We start from the raw sequence: 13902 nt of genomic DNA on the forward strand, positions 1-13902 counted from the left end.
CTCAGGAAGCTTTGTGTCATAATCAAACATCCTTTAGCACTGCAATCGCTAAGCTTTGTTCTACCACCACCCAGTGGCCGCTGAATGAAAAACCACAGTGAAGGAGTCAAAATTCACATTTCCCACTTCCCCTGTCATCAATTGCTCAGATACACTGATGTCCAGAACAACACTGAAGGTCAATGAGATGTTTTCCCTGACGTCCTCTGTATGTGGAGTGTATTGCAACTACTCAACCACCATTCCACGCAACCTCTCCCCAACTCTCCTTTCATTTACTACTTACATATCACCATGATAGCGAATTAGCTCGAGGAAGCACTGACATGCTGTAAAAGGCATTGGGTACACATTTATTTTAGTACCCAGGCTAAAGGGCGTCATAGGTCAAAATCTAATAGGGAAACAAAAACACTGCAACCCAGTACAACTCTTCTCATTTATGTGCTGACGGGGAATTTATAAACTTTGGCAGTGCACAAATTTTTAAAGTACCCAGTCTACAGTACTGCATTCAAATCAGAAAGTCAGCCAAAATCTTCATTATCCATCAGCCTTAGACCTGGAATTCAAAGCCAAAAAGTCAGCTTGTTCTCCAAAAATCAAAATCTGTTCTCAATCCAGAGTCTGAATCGAATTTCCCTCCTATCTTCTTAACTACTTCTTTCTCTTCAATGTTTGGGCCTTTGTTCCATCTCATCTTTTTGCCTCCTATTCTCCGGTGGATTTTCTGCAGTCCTTTTTGCTATTTTCCAATACTCTTCTTGGAGTTTTGTTGTTCTGTCACATTAGCAAAACGCTCCATTCAATAATCTTAACTTGAAAGCTTAATTGTATATTGGTGTCATCAATTCTATCGTATTGCCAATGTACAAAGATGGTGGTAGAATTAGTTTGTGGATAAAGATATACCGGTAATATTAAGTGCTCGGCACATTTGAAGCTAAGGCTAGGGGAGGTCTAAACTGGCCACTGGCGCCATCATGTACCGTTTCTAGGAGGTGGCTTTTCTTCGCTTCGCCACCAGGAAAATGGATGACAAAGAAAAAGACCACAAGAGGATTTTACTAATTCATTTTATTTTATATTCATTCATGGGTCATGGGCATCACTGGCTGGCCAGCATTTACTGCCCATCCCTAGTTACCCAAGGGGAGTTGAGAGTTAACCACATTGCTGTGGCTCTGGAGTCACATGTAGGCCAGACGGGTAAGGACGGCAGATTTCCTTCCCTAGAGGGCATTAGTGAACTAGATGGGTTTTTCCGACAATCGACAATGGTTTCATGATCATCAGTAGATTCTTAATTGAATTCAAATTCCACCATCTGCCATGGCGGGATTTAAACTCGGGTCCCGGATTTCAGAACATTAGCTGAGTTTCCGGATGAATAATCTAGCGATAATACCACGAGGTTATCGTTTCCCCTCCCTCCCATGCTTTCTCAAGTAATCGTGTGCAACTGGACTGAACCAGCGTGCCCAATTATGTTACAGAACCTTGGTAAAGCGGCTCAATATGTTACCTGCCAGTGGGACCAGTGTGTGCTGTTGGAACAAAATCCAGATTACAAGAAGTGCAGTGAAACCATTGCAAGAGAGAAGGGCTCAGCGGAGTCACATCCCACTGTTAGCAGCGAGTTCAAAGAACTCTCTCGCCAGACACAGCCAACAACACACTCATTCTTAAAAAATTATACCTTTTAAAAGCTATTTTGCTGATTATTAATCAACCGACAATGAACAATTATAAATAATCCAAGTCTAGGGAGCAGTTATAGTGCTTAGTGCCTAATTCACTCAATCTGTCCAGACAACTCAGTTTATTCAATGTCACTTTGTGCAGCACTGAACACAGCAGAGACAATGGATCTGACAATAGACACTGGCTGCAGAGCAGAAGATATGGTTACCAGAGTTAGCTGCTCCTCAACCAAGCTGCTCCAGTGTAGCTGTTATACTGGCACCCACCAGCCAATATGGGAGATTGCTGGGGTAGGGCCTATGCACATAAACTGGATAAATCCAACTTGGCCAATTATCATCCAATCAACTTCCTCCAAACCATCAGTGAGGTGATGAAAGGAGTAGACAGTGGCACCGACTCAGACACTCGATTCAGGAGCCACCGAGCTGCAAACCTCATCATATTCTTCATTGAAACGAGGGAATAAAAACCAAATACACCAGAGGAGGAGGTGCAGCATTCAACTGAGTGCAGCACAACAGAGCCCTAACAAAATTGTGAAAAGGAACAGCTGGAATTATATCTAACTGTAAAGGATATCACAGCCACATCACTGAAAGAGTTCCTCAAAGGCAAAATCTCCAGCCCACCTCCTTCATCAATGACCTTCCCTCAATTACAACTTCAACAGAAGGGCTCTTCATTGACGTCCAGTCTTCAGATCCATTTACAAACGGCATAAAATCAGCTTTGGGCTGACAAATACACACAAGTATCAGTAATGACATGAAAATTTTAATTACCTTCAACAAGAGAAAATCTAATCATTTTTCCTTGCCCTTCAACAGCATCAACATTGCCAAGCCTCCTGCCAACTCCACCTTAAGTGGCACCATTGACCAGAAGCTCAATTGATCCATATCAATACCCTCCTCCACCCCTTCCTCCCGATGCCATCAAAGGCATACTGTATAGGCTGTGCAATTTACTTCAACTCCCACTCCAGCAGCCTCTACCACCATGAAAGATACAGCAACAATTGGTGGCATGGCGGCACAGTGGTTAGCACTGCTGCCTCACAGCGCCACGGACCAGAGTTTGATTCCGGCCTTGGTCAATGTCTGCGTGGAGTTTGCAGGTCCTCCCCGTGTTTGCATGGGTTTCCTCCGGGTGCTGCGATTTCCTCCCACAGTCCAAAGATGTGCGGGTTAGGTTGATTGGCCATGCTAAAATTGAGCCTAGTGTCAGGGGGATTAGCAGGGTAAATGTGTGGGGTTACGGGAATAGGGCCTGCGTGGGATTGTGGTCGATACAGACCTGATGGGCTGAATGGCCTCCTTCTGCACTGTAGGGATTCTCTGATTCTATGTTGGAAACACCATTACCTTCAAGTTTCCCTCCAAGTCATACATCATTTTGATACGTCGCTGGGAACAATGTCCTAGAATTCCCTATCCAATACCTTTGTGGAAACACTAACACCACAAGAACCACAGCAGTTACAGGAGTCCCATTGCCATTTTCTCAGGGCGAGGGGGGACAGGAAGTTAATGTGACTTTTCCAGCATGATCCACATCCCAGGATCAAAATAAAAAGCACAACAGCAGAAATGGACTTGATAAGTGTGGGTTATACAGTCACGTGTACAAAAATACTCCTCTAGGTTTGCTAGTCATTGTGGCAATATCACAGACACGTAAATAAAGATACAAGTTGAACCAAATAGAGCTGGGTTATATGGAGAAATACCCACAGATTAAGAGTGTACCAAAACAAAGCTACATGCACCTGGATAACAGGGTCACAATATCCATTAGATTCTGATTAATTAAATACCTTACAGTTTGGAATTAGACACAAACAATTAGTCAACCAGATATTCCATTAGTGGGTTGCTCATAACCCTTGAAACAAGAACACAGCATGACTCACTGCCCTCAGTAGACAAAGGATAATATATAAATAAAAGTTTTATACCTTCAGCCAATTCCTCTTCTTTTACAATCACATCCTCCAGACGGTCCCTTTTTTCTCCCGATTCCACCCTCTTTCCTTCTTGTTTCACAGTCACTTGTTTGACAGAGGAACTCCCAGGAACAGGCTGGACTGAATCCACAACATTGGCCACTTCCTCAGCAACAACTGCTTTCCTCACAGATTTGTTCTGGTGATTAGAATTGAGGACTGGAGAAACCTGAGGCTTCCATAAAAAAAAAAGAAATGCAAACCGGAACTTTATTTGGAAATAGCCAAGAATTGAACTGGCACAAATATTACCTGAAGAATTGTGATATTGAAGCGATGAGCATGATAGTCACAATTAAAGATCAAAATATTGGAAGGAGGGTGTCAGGGGTTGTTAAAGATCAGCTGTAGTCTCCATTCTCTGGTTTCTAACTGCTCTCGCTGGTTTACTGCTTTATTGCCATTTGTTTACTCAAACTTTCTCTCCTCATTCCTTTTATAGGATTCAATTTTCCCCCCTCTACACTCCCACAAATCATCACCCTCTCCCTACAAAACCAGGGAACGCCTGCGCTGTAAGCAGTCTTCCCTTCCTCTAGCAATTTACTCATTACAAAACCCAATGACGGCTGGCTGGCTGGTGGGGACAGCGGAAATCATCTAATCATTTCTTGTGCGTTTACCTACCTGCCTCAAATTTTGGTGGCATCATGTACTACATTGAGGGCAGCATGGTGGCACAGTGATTAGCACTGCTGCCTCAGTGCCAGGGATCCTAGTTTGATTCCTGCCTTGGGTCACTGTCTGTGCGGAGTCTGCACATTCTCCCCGTGTCTGTGTGGGTTTCCTCTGGATGCTTCAGCTTCCTCGCACAGTCCGAGAGACGTGCTGTTTAGGTGCATTGGCCATGCTAAATTCTCCCTCAGTGTACCTGAACAGGCGCCAGAGTGTGGCGTCCAGGAGATTTTCACACTAACTTCATTGCAGCGTTAATGTAAACCTACTTGTGACAATAATAAATAAATAATGAATGAATACTACAGGCCACGTCCCTTCTCTGTCTCTCTTGAGACCTAGAGAGCCAGAGATCACCATCAAACACTCTGAAGACAGTTAACCATGTGACAGTAAAATGACATGAAACACTGGAAAATAATTTAACTCCACACTATGCAAAACGTTTTGCTGAATTTACATTTCACATGAGCGACACCTTAGAATCTTGTGGACAGTGGCCTCTTCTCAAAGCATAATTATAACGGCCTCAGTTGGGTACATGTTTGGTCTTCAAGACCATGTAAAGTAGTTTGCAAGGTGCCTCACATCCTGATATTCGATTACACCAGAGAGAAGCAGAATTGGAATATATATGCATTGAAAATTCTGCAGAGAAGGGCTCAAAATGCTTTTAGAAAATCGGGTTATCAATAAAGCGGTATTTTAAATTAGACACCCAAAAAAATGTACGTGCGCTAATAAAAGACGTTAAAAGAACAGCTAGGAACATATGTCCCAGATTTATTTCAACAATCAGAAGCAGTCACAATGAGGCAGCGTCAGAGATTTTGCTGGTCGCTTTCCAATTCAAGACGTGCAGATGATTTTTTTAACGTGTCAAAGTCAGTTACTGAAGTACCTTATGGGTGGATGGTTTGACAGAAAATGGATTCGCTGATACTCCAGCAGGCTTCTTCCTCTTCAAAACTACAGCAGGCGGTGGTGCAGGTTGTGAAGATGCCTGTTAAGTTCAAACATTAATATATAAACACAATTGCAAAAGATGGAAAACAAAACAAGAAGAGGGAATAAGCAAGTCACAGAACGCAATGCAATTATCCAAAATAATTCAAACATGATTTGGCTCTATACCTCTGCATGGAGATCCTGAAGTATGTCTCCCAGTAGATCATCCTTGGAGAGGTCAACATCTTTCTGCAAGAGGATTACAAAATTGAACAAAAATCATTTACAACAGAGATGTATAAATATACCTGGAACCCCTTATTGCCTCAGAATGGTCACTGAATCATAACTTGCATTTATAATGTCCCTGGTACAGAAAAATGTGCCAAGCTGTCGCCCTAACCAAAAATCAGCTCTCAGTTCAAGATTGTTGGAGGGGTGCCCAAAAGCTTGGTCAAAGAGGTAGGTTTCAATGACGATCTTAAAAGGAGGGGTTAGTTGGAATGGCAGAGGTTAAGGATAGGAATTCAAGAGGATGGGTGAAGGGAGGAGGGAGATGTACAGTTTGTCAAGTGTCAGCCAGAGGAATGGAGAGCTCGGAGGGACTGTATAGCAGGATAAAACAAAAACAGATGTCAAACAAGCAATCTTGCAACACAGCCAGTGGAGGAGGCATGCCTGTGGATGTGGATGGTGCTGCTAGGGGTCAGTGTGTCAATGTGAGGTGGGTGGGGGGGGGGGGGGGGGGGGGGGGGGAGAAGAGAGGGCGGGGGGGGGGGAGAGAAAGAGAGAGAGAACAGACAAGGTTAGATCCTTGATGGCCCCTGGAAATAAAGGCACTACAGCAAGAAAGGAACTGCTGGTGACGTTCTAGTTACAATTGGTAGGCAAATGTATTGGGCGATAGTCAGGATGACTACAGGATGATATAGTCAGCTGTGTCAAAAGCTGTAGAGGGGGCAAGGATGACAAAATGAGAGAATGCACCAAAGTCACAGTCCTAAAGGATGTAGTTTGTGATCAGTGCTAGTTCAGTCCTGTGGGGAGGCAGAAACCTACTTGGAGAGATTCAAACTTGCAATTGAAGGAAAGATGCGCACAGATTGTGGAGGCAACAAATTATTCCTGTACTTTGGAGAGGAATGAAAAAAAAGAATGGAAGATGGGCTGATCTGCAAGGACGGAATGATCAAGGCTGTTTGAAGAGGCTGGGGCAATAATGGTGAATTTGAAAGAAAGGGGAAGAAACAATTTAGAACGTCAGCTAACACGGAGGCTCGGATGAAAACCTGGGTGGTGAGTAATTAGTCGGAAGGAGGAGGGATTTCTGCTCCTGTTTTCAAGGGGCCGGATCGGTGGCGGGGGCAGGAAATCCAGTGGGAATCCCAAAACATGGTTTACGCCAGTGGGATTTCCCATTCCAATCATCCAATGACATAACGGGTATCCCGATGTTCAACAGCGGGATCCATATTTGAATAAGTTTAAATGTCATTACTAGACATTTATGCCTAACTGTCCGTTCACGTTGGGGTGAGGGCACTCCGATGTGAATCACGACAGGTCCCCAAGACATGCACCTGCAAGTAGAACCTGCCAGAGGTGCACAGGTGACTACATCCCCCCAGGGGGAGAGAATCATGCCCAGGCTCTGCCTCCTGGTCATCAATACAGCTCCAACCGCTACTTCTTCAATTAGAGGTTTGGGACATGCAATTCTCCATACGCGAGTCATAGTCGACTCAAATCTCTGTCAATTTTGTTTGTCGCTCCACAGATGCTGCCTGATCTGTTGCGTATGCCCCACACTATTTTCATTTCAGATTTTCAGAATCTGCAGTATTATGCTTTTATTTATTACAACATTAATGCTTTCCCATATTGACCCAAAAATAAGCATGTCTCTGCAAAACGTAACAGGGAAGCTCCTGCCCAAGTATTATTAGCATTTTGCTTCCAACAGCTCGCCAAGAATTGGAGCTTGCGAAAAGGAAAAAAAGAGGTGGAGAAAAAATAAATCTACAAATTATGGGAAAAGCAGCAGACATGGATCTCATTTACTACAAAGAAATGGTGCCATACCTCAGCTTTCTTCTTGGTCGTGCTGGCCAGAAACATAGATTTGATGTTGTTGGGTTTTGAAACCATCATACTCCTTGCATTTTTCTTGTCTTTTTTTGCACCGGGCTTTTCTTTCCCTGAAAAGAAAACGCACATCAGAGTAGTAAACAGTATGCAGGCATTTTAACAAAAAGACAACATCTAAATGAGAAAAAATGTCAGAAATATTGCGGTAAGGCAGCATCTGTGGGGAGAGAAACAGAGTTGCTGTCAGTTTCAGGTAAGTGCCCTGTTTCTGTACTTGTTGAAAACTATTACTAACTTCTAACTTCTTTAAGTTCTGACAAAAAAATCATTGACCTGAAACATGAACTCAGTTTCTCAATCCATTCATACTGCCCGATCTGCTGAGAATTTCCAGCAGTCTCGGTTTTCATTGCCGAATGCTTACCTTTGCTTTTTGCATCAAAGACATCTTCCTCCAAATCATCATCAAAAATTTCACGACCATCTTCCACGTAACCAATCCCATCTGGCAAACACAATATTAACAAGTTTTCAACAATAATAGTAAAAATATCTTACTTAGAAGGAAAGGTACTTACACAAGTGACTCCCATCAAGTCTGAGAAGGAGCCACTGCTCCGATGTAAAGAGAGAATTGAATTACATACCATCATCCACAATCCAGTCGTCATCCTGGCGTTCACATACAAGTTTGGAGTACTGATCTTCATCGAGTTCCTCATAAACATTGGAGATATTTTCTACCTGAAGGACAGGAGATTCATGTTGTACCACATGGAAAAAGAAGTGGACTTCACTTAAACTAGAACTCCGTCCTAATAGCACAACTTTCCCTGGGCCCGAAGGTAATCGCAGTGTCCCAGGAGTCTGAAACCCTCTCTTCTACACTAGCCTTCCAGCCATGTACTGAGAATCCTAATCTTTCTCTCCATGTCCGGTCAGATTATGAGCCTGGTGGTTTTACTTCTTGATCTAAGATGTAACTCCTTGGACTGCATTTGCAGACTTCAAACCTACCCTATTTATGAGGCAAAACCACTGACAACTCACACTTCCATATGAGAGGCTTTGGTACATGCTCTGTGAGGTCCTGAACCCTGGCAATTGTGAAGCAATGTAACAGTCAGAGTTTTAGATCACATCTACAAAGGACACTGCCTACCACCTCAGCTATAGAATCTTTGATAATCATTACAGATGCTATTTCACCCATAGGTAACCAATAGGTAATTAATCAACTATTAGCTTTAGTTTAGTTTATTAGTATCACAAGTAGGCTTTCATTAACATTGCAATGAAATTACTATGAAAACCCCCTAGTCGCCACACTCTGTTCAGATACACTGAGGGAGAATTTAGCACGGCCAATGCACCTAACCAGCACGACTTTTTTACTGTGGGAGGAAACCGAAGCACCCGACGGAAATCCACGCAGACACGGGGAGAACGTGCAGACTCCACACAGACAGAGACCCAAGCTGGAAATCAAACCTGGGTCCGTGACGCTGTGAGGCAGCAGTGCTAACCATTGTGCCACACATGAATCCACCCATATTAGTCACATGACTTTGGTTTCCTCATCAACACAAGTACCTAATGGAGAACATTAGTTTGGAAATTTAATGATCAGAACTTGAGAGTTAACCTGCATCTCTCCTTAGCTGGAAATACAATGTCCACCCCGATCAAATTGGCTCCTTAAAATTTCAAATTATCCAGTTTACCTCATATTTTATTTTCTCGCCAGCCTTGGCCTTCTTCAGACGTTCCAGAGCTGCCACTCGTCCTCCTTTGTCTTTGCGATTACGTTTGGAGCGTGTTGTTGCCAAGCCACAAGAGTCAGCACCATCTTGAGAAATTAAATTCAAAATGAGATCATACGTTAATCCACAATGATGTGGGGTGGAACAAACTGGATTGCTAAGAGCTGACATAGACTTGATGGGCCAAATAGCTTCCTTCTGTACTCTATGCAGATATTCTATGATTTTGTGAGCGTCACTTCACACCAGATGGACAGCAGTGGCTCAAGGCAGCAACTCACCACCATCTTCTCAGGGGCAATAAATGTTGGCCTAGCCAATGACATCCATGTCACATAAATGAATTTTTAAAATTATGTTGCATCTATAGAAAACTTAGCTCTCAAATTAGATCACTTTTCATTGCAGACACTGGCTGAATCTGAAAATTTGGATTCATTCAGGAGGAATTTAAATAGTTAAATGGATAAAAAGTTGGTCTCACTTATCCTAACCATTAAACTAACAGATGATTGTAAAACTTCAAGCCTCCTTCAATTGCACCTCCTAAATCCCTGGTCTCTACCACCTAGAAGGACAAGGGCAGCAGGTGCATGGGAAAACCACCATCTGCAAACTTCCCTCCAAATCACACACTCTCCTGCCTTGGAACTATATCACTGCTCCTTCACCATCACCAGGTCAAAAACTTGGAACTTCCTCCCTAACAGTACTGTGGGTGTACACATGGACTGCAGTGGTTCAAGGCAGCAGCTCACCACCACCCTCTGAAGGTCAATTAGTGATGGGCAATAAATCCAGGCCTAGCCTCTGAGACCCACAGCCTGTCAAATAAATTTTTAAAATGTTACTCTGAATGGGGGACTTCAATGACGGTCACCAAAGGTGCCTCAGAAGCACCACTGAATGAACGAGCCAAGTTCTGAAATCCAACCAGAAGGAAAACCCAACTTGACTTCTTTTTTGTCAATCTACCTATCATTGGTGCATATGTGTTACTAATGTTGTTTGAAATGACCATGCAGTCCTTGTGGAGATGAAGTTCCATCTTCACACATTTTCAACCCTCCATCATGCCTTCCTGCACTATCATGATGAATGGAATAGATTCAGAACCAATCTTGGCATTCAAAACTGGGCATCCTTAAGAAGTTATGGGTTTTCACAGCAACTTCATTGCAGTGTTAATGTAAGCCTACTTGTGCTACTAATAAATAAACTTATATCAGCAGCAGCAGTAGAATTACATTTAACCACAATTTGTGGCCTCATAGCCCTCATTACCAATACTATCAAGCTAGCAAACCAATTCAGGTTCAATGGGGAGCATACCAGGAGCAGCACCAAGCATATCCAAATATAAAGGTGCCAACCTGGTGAAACAACATAGGACTACATGCATGCTTGACAGTGAAAGCAGCACACAATTGACAAAACTAGGCAATTCCACAAACAACAGATCAGTTCAAAGTTCCGCAGTCCTGCCATATCCAGTCTTGAAACTGAACAACTAACATGAGGAAGAGGCTATGCAAACTCTGCGACTCCTCAGATACTGAAGCAGTTCATATCCAAATACAGCAAGATGTGGACAATATCCAGGCCTGGACTAACAAGTAGCAAGTAACATTCGTGCAACACAAGTGCCAGGCAAATAACCATCTCCAACAAGAGAGGATCTAACCACCCACCATTGACATTCAAAGGCTTTACCATCGGTGAATCCCCCACTACCAACGTCCTGGGAGTCCACTGACCAGAACCTGAACTGAACTAGCCATGTAAATACTACAAGAGCAGGTCAAAAGCTAGGAACCCTGCAGCAAGTAACTCACCTCCTGATCCCCCAAAGCCTGTCCACCATCTACAAGGCACAAGTCAGGAGTGTAATGGAATACTCTCCACGTGCCTGGATGAGTGCAGCTCCAACAATACTTGACGCCATCCAGGACAAAGCAACCTGCTTGATTGTTACTCCTTCCACAAGCATTCAATCCCTCCACCACTGACAAACAGTGGCAGCCTTTCGCACCATCTACAAGATGCACGGCAAGAACTCACTAAGGTTCCCTCGGCAGCAACTTCCAAATCCACGACCATACCATCTAGAAGGACAACGGCAGCAAATTATTTGGGTTCCCCTCCAAGTCACTCACCATCCTGACTTGGAAATATATCGCCGCTCCTTCATTGTCGCTGGGTCAAAATGCTGGAATTCCCTCTCTCACAGTACTATGGGTGTACCTACACTGAGGGACTGCAGCAGTTTAAGAAGGCAGCTCACCACCACTTTCTGAAGGGCAACTAGGGATGAGCAATAAATGCTGACCCAGCCAGTGATGCCCACATCCCGTAAATGAATTTCTAAAAATCCTCGATGTCAGAGTTCTCCAAGCAAGTAAAAAGGAGATGACTGAAGCAATTGAAACCAGCTTCAACTAGAAGCATGTCAGCCTCCTCCTGAGGCCCCAAATCACAAAAGCCAGTCTTCAGCGGATGTGATTCACCGCATTTAATCACCAGAAATGCCTGACCACAATAGTAAAGGCCAAGGGCACCTACAGCATCGTGGTTGTAGCATTGCAGACTTGTACTACAGAACTAATAGCACCCTTAGCTAACCTTTTCCACTAGGGCTACAACATGTGTGTCAATATGGAAAATTGTCCAGGTCCATTTGTCCATATAAAGCTAAATAAATCCAACCAGTTTAATTTTGGGTTAAAACAACTGACCAGTTGAAATGAACCAAACAGACTCCAGTTCAATGATCATCAGTCCACTCTCAACCAAAGTGATAGAGATATTGCTGACAGTACTATCAAACAGCACCTACTCAGCAACTCACTGTGCTGCTCAGGTTGTGTTCTGCCAGGGTTACTTGGCTCCAGGCCTCATTACAGCCTTGGTCCAAACATGGACGAAGGAATTGAATTGCAGAGGTAAGGCGAGAGTGACTGTCCATGCCATCAAGGCAGCATGTGACCAAGTATGACATCAAGGAGCGCCAAGGAAAATTTGAGGTCAATGTGAATCAGGGGGAACTCCCTATTGGTTGGAGTCATGCCTAGCACAAAGGAAGATGGTCATGGTTGTTGGAAACCAATCATCTCAGCAATGGCCATGCGAATGGCATTTACCACCAACAGAATGCTGCTATCAGTTCAAAAAGATATGCTGCATTAGCCAATCAGAGTCAACTTGCCAACCAATCAGCACTCTTTTCAGCTGTGTGATTGCTTGAAACTTGGTATTCTTGTGTTTGTCCTGATGAGTGAAAGACAAAAAGCTTTGGTAACGTGTCTCTTTGGAGCAGTATTCAAAGTATATTGGAAAAGTTAATGTGATTATACATGCAAAAGCAAGATCTTAAATGGGAACACAATGTTTACTGCAAGAGAGCTGACACTGAAAATTCAATCTCTTCAATCGCTCCTGACTTTGCAGCATGGCAAAATAACTATTCTGCTTGAGTCCTTACACCATCATCCTTAGAGAAGGACAGTTGGGTTATTGCTAGAGGAGCATTTACAACAGAGTACTGAAAAATTCAAACTTCTGCAAAAATGTGGAGTACTTTAAGCATGAATCAGATTACATTGAAATCTTAAACCAATCAGAATGGTGGCAGCTCACTCTACCCAAGAGTGACAACTTGTCTAAGATTCTGTGGTTATCCTGAAATTAGCCACCACGTTTTCACTACAGGTCTATTGGTGGATTACTTGATACAAATCTACTGAAGAGTGATCATTAAAACATACAATCGTAAGAATACTTGTGTTATAAATTAATCAGCTGCACAGAAATATTGCCATTTGAGGGATTTGCTTTAGAAAAAGAATGGACAGGGAAAATAAAACATAAAGCAGCGACTTTTGGCAGCTGTGCCGTATCACCAAGAGTTTCACTCAATGATATACCATCAACAAACACAAGTGTCACTGCACTGCCAGGTCAGGGAGGAGGGAAGCAATTAAATCATGTGATAACTCAAACTTCCTGTGTTCACCAGCTACACTTCAGCGAAGTTCAATCGAGTTTAAAGTGACCGTGCGAGAGAGTGAATCAAGAATTAAAAGGAAAAAAAAGCAGGCACTGGCTGCGCACTCATGTGGCAGACATCAGCTGGATGGAGAACAGTGAGACACGAGACACAGACCTGCAGCAGGGACCTGGTGCCAGTGCACCAGCTGGGTCTGGGACACTGCCCTGGGCCTGGCACCCTGCCCCCCGGGGTCTGGGACACTGCCCCCCCGGGTCCGACAAGCCTATTAACCTAGAGGGTGCATCCTCAGCTCCGATACAATCATATGTATCAGTAAGACACGGTATATAGCTGCTGGACACCAGCACTATCTGTACTGCCTGGATACCGCACTCATTCATTCACCCCCTGCAACCCTCCATTACCCTGCTGCCCAGGCTCGCTTCCAGCCTCCCTTTCCGGAGCCATCCTCCGGCCCGCTGTTGATCCACACCGAAATCTGGCGCCAAATCCTCCGGAACTAAAAAAAAATGAATGAAATCGCTGGGTCGGAAGGACGTCACCCCGCAGCACGCGGGTAGGGAGGGCGCAAAATAGAGCGCGGCCATGTTTGATCAAGGCAGCCTGCAGTTACTGCCAGTCTGTTACCAATGAGGGAGAGACACATTGGAGGGGGGGGGGGGAGGGGGAGACACATTGGAGGGGGGGGGAGGGGGAGACACATTGGA

General features: G+C 43.9%; 1 protein-coding gene across 1 annotated transcript in view; it reads right to left on the reverse strand.

The window, feature by feature from the left end:
* Positions 1-13679, reverse strand: part of pola1 (polymerase (DNA directed), alpha 1) — a 293912-nt gene extending 280233 nt beyond the window's left edge. The window contains exons 1-8 of the mRNA XM_078232528.1: positions 13600-13679; positions 9148-9272; positions 8071-8167; positions 7848-7928; positions 7418-7533; positions 5522-5584; positions 5289-5390; positions 3665-3887 (exon numbers count right to left, since the gene is read on the reverse strand). Of these exons, the coding sequence (XP_078088654.1) occupies positions 3665-3887; positions 5289-5390; positions 5522-5584; positions 7418-7533; positions 7848-7928; positions 8071-8167; positions 9148-9272; positions 13600-13642 (850 nt within the window). The 5' untranslated portion in view covers positions 13643-13679. The remainder of the gene's footprint in view (positions 1-3664; positions 3888-5288; positions 5391-5521; positions 5585-7417; positions 7534-7847; positions 7929-8070; positions 8168-9147; positions 9273-13599) is intronic.
* Positions 13680-13902: the final 223 nt, after the last annotated feature.

This window comes from Mustelus asterias, chromosome 17, assembly GCF_964213995.1.
Source record: "Mustelus asterias chromosome 17, sMusAst1.hap1.1, whole genome shotgun sequence".
Classification (NCBI taxonomy): domain Eukaryota; kingdom Metazoa; phylum Chordata; class Chondrichthyes; order Carcharhiniformes; family Triakidae; genus Mustelus; species Mustelus asterias.